At 35.1% G+C, this 22,185-nt stretch overlaps 1 protein-coding gene across 4 annotated transcripts in view; it reads left to right on the forward strand.

Annotated features, from left to right (window-relative positions):
- MDGA2 (MAM domain containing glycosylphosphatidylinositol anchor 2) overlaps nt 1–22,185 on the forward strand; it is an 819,485-nt gene that overhangs the window by 435,671 nt on the left and 361,629 nt on the right. For 2 of the 4 annotated variants that reach the window (XM_059056743.2, XM_067028497.1), the window contains exon 3: nt 3,828–4,002. The exons of 1 other annotated variant lie outside the window; for it this stretch is intronic. In XM_059056743.2, coding sequence (XP_058912726.1) covers nt 3,828–4,002 — 175 coding nt within the window. The remainder of the gene's footprint in view (nt 1–3,827; nt 4,003–22,185) is intronic. One more of the 4 variants, XM_067028498.1, reaches the window with a different exon arrangement.

Genomic DNA, 22,185 nt, shown 5'->3' on the forward strand with positions numbered 1-22,185 from the left:
ACAGCCAATCCCAGTCCTCTCCCTGGGATCTGATCTCCGAAGCCCAAGCCTCAGCTCCCAGCCCCAGCCCATACCAGCAGGTGAGCAGACAGCATCTCGGGCTGGTGAGTGCTGGTCGGCAGCGATCCTCTGTGCGGGAGTCTCTCTGCTTTGCCCTCCGCAACCCTGTTGCTGCGCTCTCCTCCATGGCTCCAAAGCTTCCCCCCTCCACCACCCCGTCTCAGCCAGTGAAGGGGCTTCCTAGTGTGTGGAAACTTTTCCGTCTTCACAGCTCCCTCTCAGTGGTGCAGATCCCATCCCTAGTCTTTTGTCTCTGTTTTTTCTTTTTCCCTACCCAGGTACTTGGGGAGTTTCTTGCCTTTTGGGAAGTCTGAGGTCTTCTGCAGCATTCAGTAGGTGTTCTGTAGCAATTGTTCCACATGTAGATGTATTTCTGATGTATTTGGGGGAGGAAGGTGATTGCCACGTCTTACTTGTTCACTGTATTGAAGGTCTCCGCCACTTTTTTTCATAGAATAATGTTTTTACTTAAAAGGATAATTGTTATACAAATAATGGTTATTCAGACTTGGGTATTTGGCAAATATTTTCTCAAAAATGATTGAAGTGAATTTGCCATCCCAAATAAAATACTTTAGTTATATTTATTACTAATGATAAATTTTACCTTTTCCAGAGAAAAATTAGAAGTTTGGAAAATCTGCCAACATAAGTATCACTGCTTCCCAACACCACTTAAAGACTCTTCTGTAAAGTTTGATGATATTAATATATGTGACTTGTATTATATAATGAAATATGTCAACATCTGGAAGATCTGCATAACTCAGTGAATTCATATTTTCCAGATGACTAATGTGTGATGCTACAAAGTCATGTATGAGTAAATAATCCATTAAAACTGCAAGATAGACCAATGGATTTTAGTCTCACAGAGTGCCAAAAGGGCATTTATATGGTTTTTTATTCTACTTTGCCATCAAATGTTAGGAAACTAAAACTTGTGGAGTTTTAGTTTAGTATTAACGAAGGCTATCCACAATCATCTGAAAAGACTATTGAAACATTCCTGCCTTTATTACCAGATATCAGTGTGAGGTGAGATTTTCTTCACATATTTCAAACAAAGCAATATGTTGCCACAGATTGAATGCAGGAGGTGATATAATTATTGAGACAGCTCTTTTTCACTAAAGCAGATACTAAAGAGATTTGCAAAGCTATAAAGCAATTCCATTCATTTTACTCAATTATATTTGTTTTGAAAAATATAATTTTGTGATTTAAAATGTTCCTTATGTTAATATCTTCAGTTTATTAATATGATTTTAAATGAGTTAATACATAATTTAACATTGTCTCAGTTTTAATTTGTACTACAATGATTATGAAAAGATATAATTCCAATAAACAAAAGCTATTTGGGGTCCTTAATAATTTTTAATAGTGTAAAGGTGTTCTGAGATGAAAAAGTTTGATAACTGCTAGTCTATATAATAATTTCTTCTCTCACGCTTTCTTTTCTCTTTCACACACACACACTCTTGTTCTTTCCCCCCACCTCCAATTCCTGGACAATTCCCAATACTGTAACAGTATTCTATTACTAAATTAATGTATAATGTATTATATTTTTAATATCTGAAACTGCTAGGCCATGTCCATAACTCTTTTTATCCTGAACTTTTTATGTTCTGAAATATTTAATTTTAAAAATCAATTTGGTACTATATTGTGATACTCAAAGAAAACTTGGTATTTTCTTTTTGTTTTGTTTTTCTTGTGGTATGTGGGCCTCTCACTATTGTGGCCTCTCCCGTTGCGGAGCACAGGCTCCGGACGCGCAGGCTCAGTGGCCATGGCTCACGGGCCCAGCTGCTCCGCAGCATGTGGGATCTTCCCGGACTGGGACACGAACCTGTGTCCCCTGCATCGGCAGGCAGACTCTCAACGACTGTGCCACCAGGGAAGCCCAAAACTTGGTATTTTAATTGGTAATTGTTATTTATTATATCTAAGGTTATATCTTAGAAATATCTATTAATTTAGAGAGAACATATCTCTATACAAGAACAACATTATGTAATTTGCTTATTTCAATTTTATTTGGTTACCTATAAATTTTGAAATTTAAATTAAAATAGAATCCTAGATTTCCCCGTGGAAATAGTACTATCAAACCAGTGCCCATGTTACCCTTCATCTTTTTATGAGCGTATTAATAATCAGCTTATAAACTGCTTGAAATCAGGAATCATTCCATTTATTTATTTATTTATTTTTGGCTGTGTTGGGTCTTCATTTCTGTGCAAGGGCTTTCTCTAGTTGTGGCACGTGGGGGCCACTCTTCATCATGGTGTGTGGGCCTCTCAGTATCATGGCCTCTCTTGTTGCGGAGCACAGGCTCTAGACGTGCAGGCTCAGTAGTTGTGGCTCATGGGCCTAGCTGCTCTGCGGCATGTGGGATCTTCCCAAACCAGGGCTTGAACCCGTGTCCCCTGCATTAGCAGGCAGATTCTCAACCACTGCGCCACCAGGGAAGCCCATTCCATTTATTTTTGTGTATACTTTCTGCACAAAGTGTTGTATAAACATTTGATAATTATTTTTATGAATTACTCAATTTTTAGTAATCTCTAGGTAACATTTTCATTTCATTCACAATTAAGAGCAAGCACGAATATATTTATACTGATATTGTAATGATTTGGATAACTTTTTAAAGATAATGTCATTAGATCATAAATTTTAATTAACATTGTATGAAAATAGCATAAATAATGGCAGTATTAAAGGATTTCAATTTTGATGACCCACTCCTTAGTTGCATTTTTCTATGTTTCTTCATTTGTGTTTGACCAGATGATTTCTATCAGCAGTTTTTCAACCTAAACATAATAATTATATATATATATGATACAGCTGGGACAAGGAGAGAAATAAACTGAATCTTTTTTACATCCTGTTTTATATCACTTTACAGTACTATCATGTGACTTTTGTTTAGGTTTTATAAGCTAAAATACACAAAATTTGAGTTGAATGCCAGTCTTTATTTCTAGTAAAATCTAAAACTGTTGTGCACAGCTGTGTTTAAAAGAATGGTATTGTTTATAATGGAATGTTTTAGATATTCAAAGTGCTTGGCAGTTTAATAGAAATGTTCTCTTTGGAAAAGTTTACACATATTTTGAAAATAATTATTGATGTAAAGTGAATTCTAATTATCAAAACAGACAAGTCATTTGTGGGCTTATTAAAGCAAAAACATAAAAAAAAATAGAAACCATTTTTAACAACCAGGTCTATAAAATTCCACATAATTTCAATAAGCTATTATGGTAATATGCTTAAATTATCCAAATCAAATAGAAAATGTTGAATAAAATACTGAAGCATGTCCAGAAAGAAAGTGAGAACCTACCTGTAGTACCTGTACTAAGTAAATGAAAATGGCCTTACAGGGTTTTGAAAATATGAGTGAGAATTTTAGAGGCTCAACAAAAAGAAACTAATCCATATTTTCAGTGCACTACTTATATTTAACTTCCTTTGTATTATATTTATATTGCCCTTCACACTGATTAAACTATCGATGAACTCTATGCAATTGAATTAGAATTATACACACTATACAATGATAACATTGCATTTTAAACTTTTATAGTTGAATTACGTGTATAAACTTTTCTTCTTAATTTCCAATAACTTGCTAGAAATGGCACTGTAGTAATTCTGAAAGCCAACTCTTCAAATGAGTAATTGCTATTTAATTTTTCAGTGAGAAAACCAACCTAAAGTAACAATCTTTGTTGATGCTTGCTCAGATCAGGTGGACCAAAACAGCAGGAAGTGCCTCTGACAGATTCCAAGACTCAAGTGTCTTCAACGAGACTTTGAGGATTACAAATATTCAGCGACACCAAGGAGGCCGGTATTACTGTAAAGCAGAGAATGGCCTGGGGTCCCCAGCTATAAAGTCAATCAGAGTGGATGTGTACTGTAAGTAAACTTCCCAGAAATCTATAATTAAGTCTACTACAGATTTCTTCTGTCCTACAACTTAAGGTCTATTTTTTTTAATTGTTACATCTATTGAGAAAAACTAGGTAGAGTTTGTTCCAAAAAACAGAGTTCTATTTAGTTGAGAATGACAAGTGTATACGGTTGTGATAGCTCATTTAACATATTTCTGGAAGAAAGAATCTCCATTAGAAATTTTCATAATTAAATAATACATATTCATTACAGAACATTTAAGAACCAGATTAATAAGACAAAAAAATCACTGAAAATCCCACCAATGACAGTTAGTGTTGAATGTATATACTTCTTATCTTTATATATAAGTATGTAAATGCATATTTATATTTGTACAAAAAAATCATGCTGTACATACTGTAATTGGTTTTGTTAACTTTACCTATGTGTAATTTCTGTTATTCTTATTTTTTAAAATGCACATCATGAGCAAAGCTATTTGAATTGACTTGTGAAAGACCAAAATCTCAGTGTAGAGTCTGTTTTTGATCCAATTCTGCTGAAAGTAATCAGTACCTAGGGCAATGCTGTGCCACCTGGAAATTGTTTGTTGATTTGTTTTTGTTCTTGGTCTCAGTTTTCTACTTTTTGCTGTTAGCAGATATATTTAAAGTCCTCTTGGTCTCCTTACTTTCTTCCCCACCAAGACAAATTAAGGACCTACATTCAGTTTGGTCTTTTGTATAGGTTTCTATCATTCCATTGTCTTTTTACAAGAACTTGCTTTTTTTTTTTTTTTTTTTTGTGGTACACGGGCCTCTCACTGTTGTGGCCTCTCCTGTTGCAGAGCACAGGCTCCGGATGCACAGGCTCAGCGGCCATGGCTCACGGGCCCAGCCACTCTGTGGCATGTGGGATCTTCCCAGACTGGGGCACAAACCCGTGTCCCCTGTATCAACAGGTGGACTCACAAACCCGTGTCCCCTGCATCAGCAGGTGGACTGTCAACCACTGCACCACCAGGGAAGCCCAGAACTTGCCCAGAACTTGGTTAACTCTCTAGTGTTAGAATAAAAGGATATTTTTAGTGATTCAGACATAAGTAACAAGTGAGGAGTTCCTGTTTTTCTACCCATCTTTCATTCTTTCCTTTTTTCTTTTCTTTCAGTCAGGGTAAGTGTTGCATAGTTGGGAAAGTGATGGGAATTATATGTGATTTATCAGATCCTGTGCTGTATCTCATGTAATTATTCAGGTGACTGAGAAGTGGGTGACAAGGCTGCATTTGTGATTCACCTTCCACATTCAGTGATTCACCTTCCACATTCACATGCTTGCACCATTCCTGAAAAGGATGAGAGAGAAGAAGCCCATGTCCAATCTTTCTAGCATTTCCCAGTCCCTTAGGCATCCCCTGGCATAACTAGGGCATCTCTAGCCCATGTGCTGCTCTCTCCCTGTCCTTACGGGCCTTCAGGTTAACCTTACCCCTATGCTTCCCAACAGTATAGCCTCTGGACCCCCCTTGCCTGATCAAATATTTATAGTAACATATACTTTAAAAAAATACTAGATTTAGTGTTTTTCACATACAATTTTAAATAACACTAAATTTAATTTAAATGAATTAAACATTTCTATAATATAACTTTTTAAAGTGCACATCTGCGTTTTTTGTTATAGTTTTGGTCATGAAGTTTTAAAATACACAATTTCAATACCTTAGACACAATTCTAAAATCTAAAACATTCTGCAGATTGAATGGGTGTATTTTGTTTAATTTTATTGGTGGCAACATCTAACCTGAAATGACTTGAATACAAAAACAGAAAAGACTTTCTGGTCTTTATCCTACTTTGTCTGACTAATCATATGTTTTGCTCTGGAAATAATGTATTTGATTACACAGTGTTGCCACAGAGCCTGCTGGCTGTGTTATATTATACATGGTATACGTACTTTATTAATCTTCATAAAATCTGAAATATTCTGAAAAACATTCCCCTAAGGCTTTGAATAAGAGATTGTGACTTGCATTGCCACTCCAGTAAGTTTGATAAAAACAATAAAATTGTATTGCTGTGTTAAAAATCTAATACAAGAGGGAAATGACATTTTTAAAGACTTTTAAAAAGAGGCTTTTCTTCTTAAAGGCTTTTCAGTACTCTTCTGCATTATACCCACTTTCTGTTTGTTCATATCCCTTGCTGTCCAGACTCACTTGTGCTTCAGGATCTTAGTTCACATTGTACACTTGGGTGGAACTGACAGCATGACTCCCTCCAGTTTTCCCAAGCCCTGTTAGTCTTTTAAGGTTTGTGTTACCTTCCAAGCAGCCATGCTTGAAGGCACTAGCTCTATTCCCTTTTTTAATGCCTCCTTTGGGATTTTTCCCACACAACCTCAACTTGACAAACATCTTGTTCTATGTTGTTTAAGTTAAATGTCATGGTGATGCATACCATAGTGAAGTACTACTTTCAGTAAGTTTCTGGTGGCAAGGATTTATTAGAAAGCTGTTTAAAATTATATTATTTGAGAGAATAACATGTATTCAATTATGGACTCTATAAACAAATGTGACATCTCAATAATATAAATTTTCCTGCGAATACCTTACCTTCAGCTCCAGAGGAGATTTTTTTTTTTTTTGGCCACAGCTGCACAGCATGTGGCATCTTAGTTCCCTGACCAGGGATAGAACCCAAGCCCGCTGAAGTTGAAGCATGGAGTCTTAACCACTGGACCACTAGGGAAGTCCCAGAGTAGAACTTTCTTATGGGGATCTAGACATGTGTTTTAAGTAGTTATGCCTATTTTGAAAGTTTAAATAAATAAATTCCTTCACATAGTAAATTTTCAAACATGTTTTGACTGATAAGAATACTTTACAATTGAGACAGTTAGGCCTTTGTGGGAATCCATGTTGTCCAAATATAACCTTGATTGAAAAACACAGTTTTTAAGCAACACAGTTTTTAGGCTCAAGTATGTTTTCTCTACATGAATATTTATACTTTAAAACCTGTCCTATCATTGTCAGTAGGAACATGACTAGCATATCAGTGCTGAGTTTAAACTTGGCAACCTTGACATCTAAAATTGGATTATAGTCTTAAGATTCATCTGGTACTTGGATTTTGATTTGATGTTGGATTGGTCGATTGAATAGAAATTCATTTTTATAAACCATAAACAAGTGAGCAACTTTATTTCAGGTGCTGTTGCCGTAACTCCTTTTGGAAATGCTAAAACAATAGGCTTAATTAATTTTTTTTTTTAATGCTTGAAGTCATGGTTTTAGAATCATCAGCTACACTGTAGATTTCTATTTCTTTTTCTAAACTAATTCGTCAACATTGGTAGAACTTGGAACAGAGTATAGGCATAGAATACAAAATACAAAATAATCTGCAGGTAAGGATTATATTTGCAACAACAAGCTGAGGCAGACTATGGCTTAGATTTAACAAAAATTCTAATAAATGATATTAGAATTTATCCTTGAATCTCTTGTTATAGGCTGTCTTTTAAAAATCTTCCATAAAATATTAAGTTTATAGCCATCCTGGAGAGATTTCATAATAGTAAAAATGTGTATCTCTCATTAAACACCATGTTCTGATCATAAGTTTCTAGACTTTAGAGCTAATACCTACCTAAAATAAAATTTAGTGCTAACTCCTCATTATTTTGGTAAGGAAATTTATTTTCAGAAGAGGAACCTGCTGCAATGCTGATTGATATAAAATGATGTGATTTTATTAGATAGATATTTTGAAATATTTGTGACACTATATTAATATTTTGGTCAATTTGGGAAAATTTGTTCATTTAAATTAACAATTTCTTCCCACATAATTTTCTCAAATTTATTATAGTAGAAAAATTGGACCATGTAGGTTTTTTTTGTGTGTGTGTGGTATGCGGGCCTCTCACTGTTGTGGCCTCCCCCGTTGCGGAGCACAGGCTCCGGACGCGCAGGCCCAGCGGCCATGGCTCACGGGCCCAGCCGCTCCGCGTTATGTGGGATCTTCCCGGAGCGGGGCACGAACCTGTATCCCCTGCATGGGCAGGCGGATTCCCAACCACTGCACCACCAGGGAAGCCCTGACCATGTAGGTTTTATAAAGCAACTACCAAATGTATTTCTTTCGGTTTTCTCTGTGTTACTATTTTGAGAAGATATAGCTATGTTTCTCAGTTTATCATGACCTATCATTTTGTTTCTTAAGAATTCTAAAAGCATTCCAAAATGAAGTATAATTCCTTTAAAAGTATATTTATAAACAAGCAGGTTTCATAACCACATAACTTATTTTTTTGTAAAATCTGACCTAGTCATTTATACAAATATTTCTGATCAGAAGCTCATCAATTACAATTCTTCTTTTGCTGGGAAATAGCTTCTGAGGGTCTGAAAACTAACAGCTATATGTTTAAGAAAAACATGTAGGATTAGTTCTACTTAAACCTGCTGTTTTCAAACATATTCATTCTTCACATCTTCTCCCTAAAACTATGCTAAAATAATAATAAAGGAATAAAACAACAAAACACATATCAACAGTGATAGAGGGAATGGGACAGGAGATGACAGAAAAATAATTTTGAAGGAAAAGAATCAGATCAGGGAATGGCCACTGCTCAGCATACTAAAGAAAACTTGAATCAAAGCTGTCAGTATGTAGGACAGAACTAGGCATATTGAAATGTTACAGAATTCTTAAGTAACTCAGGAATTGGAGACACCATTTAGCTCTTAGACTGTAATTCAGTCTAAAAACAGAAGAAGTGGTTGAAGGTCTATATAAGAAGAGTTAAATACTCAGATCTCCTTTCACATTTCATACAATTCAGTGCCCAACTACCTCCCTTCTGCCACCAATTTCCTAGTCAAATCCTTGAAGAAGGCTAGAAATTTATTTTTGTGAGATGTTGAGCCAGAGAAACTTTGAACTAAGAAACATGGAATCATTGAAAACAAAAGGCAACATAGTCTTAAATCAGGGTTATTAAGTGAAAGTTTACATACTCATCACAATCCCTTTTGACACTTGGTTCTTAGAATTCCTTTCTGGTGGAATATTGGAGAATTCCTATCTAGGAAAATTGATGATCTCTGGAGAAAAGGCTACAGATCCTGACAAAATGGTCCTTGTCGAAACAACCTCACTAATACACTCACAGTGAAGCCTACTGTTGATCAATAGAGCTGCCAATAAGCTCTTTTATAACTGAGTCTTAGATGTGAGTATACCAGATAATTAAACATTTAAACAATCTTCTAAAAAATAAAAGAGAGAAACTAAGAAAAATAAATGGGAAAAAGAATTCAGGAAATAAGGATACTTCAGGGAGCCCAACTACAAAATAAAACACAATTATTGATATTTTTAATTAGTATTCTCAGAAAAAAGGGGAAATGTTACATTCACATAACAAGAATAGGAAAAGAGAAACAAAGAATTTTCAGAGAACATCAATGAACTCTTAGAATATTAAAAATGTTAACATAAAAATCAATAAAAGGGGGCTTCCCTGGTGGCGCAGTGGTTGAGAGCCCACCTGCCGACGCAGAGGACACAGGTTCGTGCCCCGGTCTGGGAAGATCCCACATGCCATGGAGCGGCTGGGCCCGTGAGCATGGCCACTGAGCCTGCGCGTCCGGAGCCTGTGCTCCGCAATGGGAGAGGCCACAATGGTGAGAGGCCCACGTACCGCAAAAAAAAAAAAAAAAAAAAAAAAAAAAAAATCAATAAAAGGGATAGAGATAAAGTTGACAAAATCTTACAGATAATAAAACAAAATTTAACAACCAAAGGGTTGGAAGAAGAAGGAGAAGATAAGATTAGAGAAATGTTCTAGCTAATCTAACATTTGAATAGAATTCCAAGAGGAGAAAAGATGAGGAAATTATTTTCTAAAAAATTAATAAAAATTTCTATCATATTTAGACATAGGTTTCTAACTAAAAAGCACCCACTAGGTGTCTAGCACATAGAGTAAGCAAGATCCACACCAAAACACATCCACATGCAATTCAAACACTAGGATAAAAATGAAGATCTTAAATGTTTCCAGTGAGATTTTCATTTTTTCCAAAATGATCACATATAAAGAATTAGGAATCAAAATGGCATAATAGAAATCGGAAAGCTAGAAAACAATTGAGTAAATCTTTTGAAATTCTGAATGAAAAACTATTTTCAAACTAGAACTTTTCTACACAACCAGACATATTTTTTTCACGTATTCAAGAAGAAAGAAGACATTTTTAGACCTATAAGATTTTCAAATTACTTCTGCCACATTCCCTTTCTCAGGACACTACTTTTATGTATGTTCCACCAAAACTGATTTAAAAACTAGGAGATTGTATATAGGAGAATATAGAAGGGAATCCCAAGATGATAATGTAGCAAAATACCATGATGATAGCTGTGCTTTGGAAGTCAAGAGCAACCAAGACAGACTGAGTCTGGGAGAAGAGACTTCATGAAGGATGTCTTCAGGAGAGAGATGCAACTAATGGGTTATCTGATGGCTTAGAAAAGGATTTTATACTTCTCATGGAAAGCTTAATAATATGGTAATGATGGATGTATACATGATTGAGGAAACAAAATGTGAGTGTTAATAACAACACAAAGAAAAAGTTGTATGAAATGAAATGTAATTGAAATATATTACAAGGTTCAAATCTGAAGATACACTTGGATAGTTAATGATAACAATAGCAGTTGACTTAACCATAAGCATATAAATATAAGGAATATGGGGAAGGAGGAAAGTTAGTATAAGAGAACTAAAGTCTTCTCTTCAACAGGAAGAAATCAGTAAGACAACGTGAAAATGGGAAAAAAATCTATAAATAGCAGTTAAACATTTAGAAATATGAAGGCAAAACCAAGAGTGGTTAAGAGATGCATTAGAAAGGTTGCCTCTGGGTATTAGAAGTACTTGAGGTTGTGTTTTGTATAATCATTGGCTTTCTAAACTATGTGCATGTATAATTTGATTTTTTTTTTTTTTTTTTTTTTTTTTTTTTTTTTTTTTTTTGTGCGGTACGCGGGCCTCTCACTGTTGTGGCCTCTCCTGTTGCGGGGCACAGCCTCCAGACGTGCAGGCTCAGCGGCCATGGCTCACCGGCCCAGCCGCTCCACTGCATGTGGGATCTTCCTGGACCGGGGCACGAACCTGTGTCCCCTGCTTTGTCAGGCAGACTCTCAACCACTGTGCCACCAGGGACGCCCCAATAATTTTTAATTCATAAAATATAGATTTGAAGATTTTGCCTTGGAGGTCCTTGTTATTAAGCTCCTAGAAGTGAAAACTAATCCCATTCCAAATTTTATCAGAAGATTGTTGTCAATTCTAATTATATTTACACTTTTCTTTAATTCTCCATAAGAATTGATGTTCTTTGATATTTGACTCCAAATCACCAAATAAAGTTGACTGAAAAGGTATCTTAAAAGAAAAGGACAGACAATAGCATAGGGAACATTGTTGCCACATTCTAACTAATTTTCCCCCCAACAGATAGAATAAAACTATTTCACTACCATTTGTTTACTGGTGATTTGGACAAAACATTTACAAAGTAAATTATTACCCTTCTTCATGCCACAAATATTTGAGAGGCTATTCAAAATATAGTTGCATTAAATTTTATGAGGCTAAAAAGGAACTTATTACATAATTTTGTACCTTCATTGAGTTTGAACTAAAAGAGACAACATGAAATATATAATTTATTTAAATGGGACATAAATGTTAAGCAAGAAAGTAAATAAGATAAATGATGCCACATAACATGAATGATGTGTCAAATGGCACAGAAAATGGAAGAGTGAGATGGTACTGTGGCCTCTTATCATTAAAAAAGTAGGATTGACATTGTAGTTTGAAGGATGAGATTTGACATGCATCTGAAAACTTTGGGCAGTTTTTTGTCCTGAACTCTCTTTTTCCAGGATGTTTGTGTAGCAAACAGCCTTAGATATTAGAGTCAGTATCTGCCTCCAGAGCAGAAGGAAGATTTGCTTCCTGACCAGGATAATAAAGGTAATGTCTCCCTCAGGGACAAATATTAGGTAGGTTTACTAGTAGGACCTTTTAAGATCAGAAGTTTCTTAAACTCCGATTCCTTAGCTGTGTCACAAACTGTGTACAACATTCACCTGGACTGCTCCCACATTGCTCCTATGGAAATTGAAGGAGGATAACCTATGACGACATGAGGCTCATCTGAGACTTGGGTGATAAACTCCTTTGCTTCTGACCCAGGAGTCTCATTTCTTCTGTGAGCTTCCATGAAGCTGTGTCAAGCTAACTTGTTAGCTAGTAAATAGGGAAATACCCGACTCTTCAGAGTTCTTACACAGTAGGTTTAAATAAACAGAAGGGAAAGCCAAATAAATGTATTCCATAATGAGTGAGTAATTTGAAGACACAGAAGAGAGAGTAAGTGAACTGTGTTTGGGGAATAGTGACTCAAATGGTGGGTTTAGAGGAAGAATGAAAGCTTAATTTGAAAAGTGGGCTGTCATATTGTGTTGAGATTTTACTGCTAATGTTTTCAGACCATATGAATGATTATCTGCTATTTATGTGAAATATAAAATGAAGAAATTATAATTTTAGGACTTCAGAACTACTGATGAGAATCAGCATTCTCCTAATATTAATACTAATACTGCTTCATTTGACCTATGAAACAATGGCCACACATAAGGAACTCCAATATCTGTCTTTGGAGGAAGAGTGTATATTCTACAATATGTAAAAAAAAAAAAAAAAAAGTAGGTTCACAGAATTTTGAAGTCCTCATACTAAAATATATTTGTTACCTTGAGATTCTTCAGGGCATTTAAACAATTTTTTGAGACTGTGTTTCCATAATTCTTTCACTTATTCTCAGCCATGACTGTATTGCTCACAGGGTAATAGAGGTCATACAACTTTAAAGGTTAGGGTTTGATTAAAACTTATTCTTAATTCAAAAAGAAATTAGATTCAGAGATGTTAGCTTAATAAGTTTTCATCTGTGCAGACACTTTTCACACATGAGACAAATCTTTTCCAATATCCATTAAACATTTTGTAAGCCTTCTTATTTCTGAAACATACTCCCCACTTTAATTTCACTTAGGTAGATTGTTGCATTTCATTATATTAAGAACAAGCAGTGAAATTTTTTTCCTTGTCTGTTAGATTTTTTATTACATCTTCACCTGAGAAATTAATGGGAGATTAGGATGACATGTTATCAGTTTATTCTTCAGATACAATTTACCTGTGTTAGAATTATAAATGTCACGGTTAAAAAATATTGGCAATGAAGTGTTTGAGTTTATTTTTATTAGACCCATCAACATGACTTCTGGACAACAAAGTTTAGGAAAAATGTCTACAACGACTAATGGAAATTCTGGTAGCAAGACTACTGCCTAAGTCAATCTCATGAAACATATTTTCTCACCACCACCCCTCCTCCCTTGGGTTGGAAGGTCTTAGTGATGCTTGATATGGTAATTACAATGCTTATTAAAAATGGGTTGCAGTCATTGTAATTATCCTGTTAATAAATTTCAAGACAGAATTTTGCAGTTTTGTGTATCTGCAGATGAAGAATGCTTGCTTATCAGTTATTTACTCACGGGACACATGACCAATCTGATTCCCGAATAGTGTTAGCATTACTAATAAAAGAACTTAGTAACACACAAAAACACCCTTTAGTGAAAACTACAGTGAATATATAGAGACTCCTACCGGGTCAAAGACCATGACAGCGTCATGCTAAGAATGCTTAAATTCCTGTAATCTTAGACATGAATAGGCAGATAAAGATGTATATTACATTCCTTTTAAACCCATCTAATTTCTTCTCCTCAGATTCTTACATAAAGTGTACTTAGCTTCTGTAATATATTTTCAGCTTACAAGTCCTTTACTATTCTTTAAGTTTTTGTTCAATTTTTTGTGCAACATTTGTAGATTTTTAAAAATTATGTTGCCTTTCCTAGGACATTAAGTATGCAAACATATGTCTACTCTTTCTTTCACATGACCATTTTGTATATATGAACAAAGGCAATCTGACTCCCTGCACCTTTTTTTACTGATTCATTACTCCTATTTAATTTATTGTTGTTTGTATGAAACAGTTTCCAAACATTGTACATTCTAGTGGACTCTCCTACCGTGCTTAAGTTTGTCAGTATTTCCCCCCCAAAATTTAGTATAGCTATCAGGTGATCCACACAGTCTAAATTGGAAGTATTATCCTTATAATCAAGTAATTTGTATTCTTGCTAATAAAAATATTTATTTTGGATTCTTTAAAAATTAAAGCAATAATATATTTACTGTGTTGATTTGAATTGGCTTGTGGTAAGAATGTTTTTCACGTAGACATTTGAAAATTAACATTCTGTTAACATTTTTTGTGCAGTTGATTATATTGTAACCTGAAGGCAGAATCTTATATTTATTCCTGTTTTATTTTGTCTTATTTTTATCTGTGCATAAGTATTTTAAGATTTTAAAATATTTTTGTTGTAGAATTATATTTCCTATTCATTTTATATTTTTCTATTTTGTTTAAAATATTGTTTGTTTCTAAATGTCATCAAATTCATTGCTAAAATATATCCTAGGGGCAAGACCAAGATCAACCCACTTTAATATGCTGTACTAAAGTATACCTCCAAATTTTAGGCTATCAATTATGACCTGTGATAGATGCTTTACAGATGTTTACCAAACCACTGTTAATTTCCTTAATACACAGATGAACTCTATTTCCCAGTCTGTTTGTCTAGTGGGATCATGAGACAAGTTTGGCCAGTGGAATGTGAGAGGAAGTGACATGTGCCATACTCAGGTTGAGTGTCTGAAACATCTCACACAGCTGTGTACAGAGTGTCTTGATTTATCTATCTCTCCATACAGAGGCTCCTGTAAAGTGTCTGAGCACCCATTGGTTTTTGGAGCCACACATGGAAAGATTGTGAATAGCAAAAATCACCATTTATTTATTTTTATTTTTATTTTTTGACCATGCCACAGAGCATGTGAGATCTTAGTTCCCTGACCAGGGATCGAACCCATGCCCCCTGCAGTGGAAGCATGGATTCCTAACTACTGGACCTTCAGTGAATTCCCCAGAGTCACCATTTAGAGGAAAGCTACCCAGGAGACCTATAAGAGTAGGAGAAATTGCATTGCAATTTTCATGAAAGGAAGCTTTTTTGTTTAATAAATTGGGTTAATCCAGTTTTACATTTTGACCTGCAGTATGTTTTAGACAAACAAGATTTAGTTTCTAAAGCTAAATAGTAGTATAGATTTTTTTTTTTTTTTTTTGCGGTATGCACGTCTCTCATTGTTGTGGCCTCTCCCGTTTCAGAGCACAGGCTCTGGACGTGCAGGCTCAGCAGCCATGGCTCACAGGCCTAGCCGCTCCACGGCATGTGGGATCTTTCCCGGACCGGGGCACAAACCCGCGTCCCCTTTATCAGCAGGCAGACTCAACCACTGCGCCACCAGGGAAGCCCCAGTATAGATTTTTTTTAACAAGAAAAGAATAATCATCTGTGATGGATGGTTCCTATAGCAAAACTGAAATCTGATTACCATTTTTATTCTAACCCCATGATTAATCACAGAGATAATATTTAAAAAGAGTTCCTGCATGTGTAAAAGTGGAGAATGTAAAAAAAAAAAAAAAAAAAAAAAAGATTGCTCTCAGTCATGATGTACCAAAAATACAGAATTTCCCTGATCAACTATTGCAGTAGAAAATGTATTGGTGACCTCTGATACCTTCTTCTCATTCTTTATTTCTGGGTATACTGGAGTGACTTCCAAATGCATGTACCTGAAAATTCTTTTCCTAGAGATTTTTTTGGTTTCCAGAGTCTACTCTGCCCATATTCTCAGCAGGCAGAAGTTTTGATAAATTAATGCTCACCCCCATATCTTTGAAAAAATTATTAGTGGGAGTTGGTGTACAAACACCTCAGCTACCATGGTCCTTGGATGGGATGACTCAGAGAGACTGTTTCACTGTTTCCCAGAGTTCCTCGGGAAAATTAAATTCAAATTCTTCACAATTGTCACCATTTAAATAATGCATCCTTTATATATATATATATATATATATATATATATATATATTTTTTTTTTTTTTTTTTTTTTTTTTTTCCCCCCACACACACTTTCCCAATACCTTATGGGTGTTTTGGAGAACACTTTTCAAATGCCCATTTTGCATTTGAGTCTTTGTCATAGAGATTGCTTCTGGGGGAACTCAAAAAGACACATGTTGATAAAGGGAAGTATGATGATAAATTATTCTAGAATGTTAACAGTTTGATTTTAGCTTCAGGAGCAAGCTACACATCTGACTCATTTGTATTTTCATAACCTTTATCAAAAGTTATTTTGTACATAGTGAGTGTTAAAATATTGATTAGCACGTATTTTGACTCATCTAATTTGCAATATAATTTTCATGTAATTACCCGGTATCTTTTTTAATAATAAGTTCAGGATTTTGTCCAGCATCAATTTCAAGGTATATATATATTTTTTTATTTCATCTCTAGAGAAGAGGAAATCTTGAATACTCTTTTATTCTCTTCTATTGGTGAGTTTCATTTACAGTTGTCAAATTTAGTGGAACAGATTCTGAAGCATATCCGTGGGTCTATAGAAGACTTAGCTCTTCTTAATTCCCCATAAACATTGCCTATTTCATACCTGTTCACTGCTTCTTATTCAGAGAACATAATGGAAGAGTTTCTTTGAAACCAGTTTAGCCCTATCTTTCTCAAGCTGATTGTTTCTCATTCATTACTGATCAAACACACCCTCCTAAGAGCTATTCACAGAGAACTGACTGGAATCCTTTCCTGATTCCACAGGCACACAACCAGAGTAGCTACCAACAGCTTTCTCTCAGTTGCTCTGCACCTGTTCCTACTGCCTTTAGGTCCTTGTGCTCATTCAACCTGATTCTGAAGGCTCATTTAGAGCCTTCTGGACTGGAGGTCCCCAAAGGCTACTTCCAATTATAGTCAGTCAGTTTGCAATGTTATTTGAGGACCCACTATATGTAAAACATTCTAACTAGAAGATATGGTAAGAAATAAAACAAAAACACAAGGCCTTTGGCCTAAACAAGTTTATAATTAGTTGGAGATTTGAAAAATAGACATAGAAAGGAATATGTTTGAAAAATAGGCTGGTGAGTAAAATGTATATGTGTATTAAGAGTACTAAGGGAAAGGTGATATGAAATATGACATCTATTAGAAAGTCTTTCCACTAGGTATATTAAAGAATTCAAGAAAATAGGTATAATTATTACATCAATGTGCACTTAATTGCTAGGTTGTTAGGTAAAAACTATCAATTCTTGAACAAACTTATTTACTGAAAAGTAGCAATGTTTTTCACAAAAGTTGGTGACTATTTTAATGGGCAGCTATGTTGATTTTTTATGTTTATCTTTACCAACAAGTTGAAACAAAATGTTTGTGTCTAAATTCAGTAAAGGTTCTTTCTCGTATCTAAAAAATTATTTAAAACTTTTATCTGTCATTTTAAAATGGTAAATTCATTGATTAAACCAAGTAAAAGGACCTTTAGGAAACAGACCATTCGCTATGTGAGATTCCTTAGCCTAAAGTTAAATGACAGGCAGATGTTCCTGCTGAGTCAACCAGAGACTCATGATTGGTATTCACTGTTCTGATTTCCAGTTCATGGACCCTCTGAGTCTAGTTTTCTCCCTGAGGATAAAGTCTACTACTGTCAAATCTATATTGCATACATATTTCATTTTAAAAAGTTGGAAGCAATATAATTTGTACAAATAAAGTAGCAAGTAAAATGATTTGAATCTGAAAAATATGTATGAGGATGTTTAATTAGATTTATTTCACATGTTTTAAAATCTAGCAAATTCTGAGTCTCACTGAGAGGATAAAGTAAAAGTTTGAGTAGTAAATATTACAGTTGAGGCTATTATGTGACTAATACTTTCTCTGAATTTATTCAGAATGTATTACAGTCTCAAATTTATAACAGTCCCAAGAAAACCTAGTAAGCTTTGCTCTGCAGCTCTGTCTATACCATGAGTCAGATGAAATAATTTGGAATATTAATTCTTGGCTAGCTTTATAAGACAAGGTGGAAAGATACTCATAGAGGGTAAAAAAGCAATTAGATTTATACAAGATAAGAAGCTCTTTAAAATTAAAATGACTTCTACCTCCAAATTTAAATTAAGGCAAGATTTAAAAATTTTTTTTTTCCCTTTGACAAAGAAAATGGTTCTTGTCAGCCTGGCCAAGGATATGACATGTGACCTTGTTTTGATACTTCATATTTTGAAAAACTTAGCTCTCTTCTCTTGATAGAGGGAGAAATTAACAATTTTTAGCACCTGTCCCATACTGGTATGGCTGAACACCATATATTAAAGTATCTGAAAAGCATGCCTACTTTCAAGCTCTTAAATTGAAAATGAAATGAAAGCATTTAAACTCTGCTAGAGTGCAGCAGTTTTGTTTGTTTCTGTTTTTAATTCATGGTCACTTGGGTTTGACACTAGGCTTAGAATATAAAAATTCATGTTTTTTTATGAGGTAACCATGAGGCATATATGTATTGAAGACATCCAGATGGCTGTGAATGAAGTCAATTTCAGCCATTTTCAGGTGTCCATCCCTAAGAGTTATATTCAAAATGTGGAGTGAACACATAAAGAAAGGCTTTTAGAAATCTTTTCCAATGTTTAGAATGAGCTAAATTAGAGAAAGGGTAACAGATGCCATTTTGTAATCCCACCTCCAAATGTTTTATTCCAGTCCCTCAGCGGAACCCCACACCTGCTTCCTGCAGACCTCTCCTGCAACAGTAGTGCTCCTCTTGAATTTATCTGCATATCATTGCCAGATCCATCTCTCTTAATTCAGGGCTCATCATAATACTTGTCACTCAAAATTCTACATTCATTCTGTACTTTTTTACTAATAAAACTCCAAATTCCTTGTGCTTGGTTTTTTTTTCCCTACTTTTGACATGTAATCCTTCATCCTCCCAAACCGATGTCCTCCTCACCTTGCCTCACTTCTTTCTCTTGCTCTCTGTATTTGGCTGACTTTGGCCCTCTCCTGCCGCTGAAGGGCCTGCGCTTACTTCTGTCTACACACTGCGTTCCTGTTGTGTCTTCTGCATCCTCATCTCCTCTGTTTTGACCAATTACCCAACCTGGCCTACCCTTCAAGCTTCCTTGCTGACTTTTTTTTTTTTTTTGCGGTACGCGGGCCTCTCACTGCTGTGGCCTCTTCCCATTGCGGAACACAGGCTCCAGACGCGCAGGCTCAGCGGCCATGGCTCACGGGCCCAGCTGCTCCGCGGCATGCGGGACCCTTCTGGATTGGAGCACGAACCCATGTCCCCTGCATGGACAGGCGGACTCTCAACCACTGCGCCACCAGGGAAGCCCCCCTTGCTGACTTCTTGAATTCTTTCTTCATTTCTTCTCCTGGGAATTATAACTTTGTTTTTTAAACTTTATTCCTCAAATATTTAATGTAATTACCTGCCTCTTTATGTTACATGTACAATATGCTTTGTGAATCCTCCAGGCCATTTTAAGATTCAGTTTTTAAGATTTTTAGAAAGGTTATGGTGAACATACAGTATTTTTTGTGATATCACCAGGGACTCCATGATGAAAAATATTATTATTCTCTAGCCCTCTCTATACCCTGAGTTATATCAAACATGAAGGGGGAGAAATGAACTTTATAAATAGCCTCAAATCATTTGAAGGCAATGTTTGTCATCAAAAGAGCTCAGGCCATGTCAGATTTTGTTTTCAGATGGGTTATGGAAAATCTTTCCTTTTTGAGAGCTTCGTGTTCTTTAGAATTGTGTGGAAGAACTTGTTTAATTGTACATAATGCACAAGGTCAGTCTGTCTCAATAGTTATTTTGTATATTGACAGGTATTATATAATGATTCATGCCTATACATTTTGTTTTTCTAAAGGCCTTGTAAACTCCTAGAGAGCAAGGATCACCTAATGTCATTATTTAGTATACTCCTGTCCAAATAACCAGCTCAATGCTGAACTTGCAGTAGGGTATAAGAAACAGGTGTTTGTGGAGGGATAGATTAATTTCGGAGGTGCACCTAGAAATAAAATCAAACTACTTGACCTAATCTCTTTCAGAATGTGTATTTGAATGTTTATCTTTCTTTAGACGTGTGGCCCCTCTTTTATGACCTCCAAATTCTTAGAAATAGCCTATATAACTTAAATTCTGTGATTTCCCATTTCCTGTCATAAATAACATTGCCAAATAATAGTAATAATATTTAAACTCTTTACGGTTTTCTACTGCTTAAAAATTGTGTTCTGATAAATTTCCTGAGTCAAGATCCAGGCAAAGAAATGATGGCATGTGTCCGTATGTCCATTGGGAATAGATAGCAAATGGCTTGTGATTTTAATGACAATTCACTGAGAGAAAACAGTATGCTGTAGTTGGAAAACTCAGTTTCTTTCCTTTATTTTCTCTGTGAGTATGAAACAATGTTTTCAATGAGAGGATGACATCTGGAAAAAAATGCCTTCGAATAGTGTCCTTTGTGAGAGTGAAATCCTACTTCATATGGTATTATATATAGTGACCCATTCAGTATTCATTCAACAAACAATTCTTAAATGATGTCTGTGTGGCAGATTCTATATGACTCTGTGTTGGTGTTTTACAAAGTCAGAACAGTTCATATCTTCAGAGAGAATATGATCCAGAAGAGATAGCTAAGATACTTGCTGTAGTAGCTGAAATGCTGAACTAAGATTGAGAAATCATGGTTCCATGTTTTCTTATGCTGGCCGTGAGGCTTGCTAAATTATGAATTCAGTAAAGAGACAACTTTCCTGGGTTTCATGATTTTTTTTCTTTCTAAATGAACAGATTGGACTAAAATATCTTTAATCGCCACCAAAATTTTAAATTTCTTCATTCTGAATTTTTTATAGAAGAGATGCTTCAAACTAAACAAAACATCTAGAATGAATATTTTGAATGTGTGCTGGGGCATGGAAGAGATTAAAGCTCCAATAAACAAAAATTTACTTTTATCCCCTAAGAACAGTTCTGAATAATTATACTGATATTTCAGTAAACATTTTTTGGGTACCTATTAGCCTTGGGGATATTAAAATGTATAAAGCATACTATCTGCCCACTAATAAGTTACAGCCTCTTGAAAGTATGAATAGATGTAAGCTCATAAACACAAAGATGTATTACAGAAGTCAGGGAAAGAAATAGTCACTAAATATTGGCATGATTAAAGGGAAGGCTTGAAAGAAAGTTATAAAGAAATATAAGACTTAGATCAGTTGAGATGGAGAAGGGAGAATATTTATGATTGGGAGAATGGGACTGACCAAGGGTGGATATGAAATTATGTATGGCATTCTTAGGACAGCTTGACTGTATTACATTGGTGGGAGAGAATGATTTGGGTAAAGGTTACAGGCCAAATATTTTCTGAATATTTAGGCAGTGGCCTGGAATGTAAACTTAAATAGTTCATTTATCATCTTGTGGGGAGTGAGGAGCCATATATGAATTGCTGAGCAAGGATATGTGTATAGTTTGTAATGTGAAACAAAAATTGCTGGTAGAAGTATGAAGGATGAAGAGAGAAAGCAAGAAAAGCCTCATTTCCTACACCTGTGACTTGAGTCACTCGATTTAAATAGCTTGTTCGAGTCTTCACATCATGTTGGTGGCAGGAATTAGAAAGTAAATCTTTTAACTATGTGATTGGTATCATGGTGAAATTGTCTTAGAATGAAATAATATCGGTAATAAAGAAACTCTGGTAAGTTTTCCTGTTTAGAATGTTATTTTTCACCAACTCAGCAAAACACTGTGAGCCTGAGCTGTTTTAAACTATTGTCAATAAGCTAATTTATTTAGTGAGCACACATTTTTAGTTTCTACTCTTTATAAAACAATACTAAGTGTGGAGAAGGTGTTAAAACTAATAGGAACTTAAAAAAGAATGAGAGAGTGTATTTTTTTTAAAGAACTGAAAATATAGTCTCTGTGCTGTAGTTTGGAAGAGAATGGAAAATCTACCTGAAATGAGG

This window comes from Kogia breviceps, chromosome 3 (genome assembly GCF_026419965.1).
Source record: "Kogia breviceps isolate mKogBre1 chromosome 3, mKogBre1 haplotype 1, whole genome shotgun sequence".
NCBI lineage: Eukaryota > Metazoa > Chordata > Mammalia > Artiodactyla > Physeteridae > Kogia > Kogia breviceps.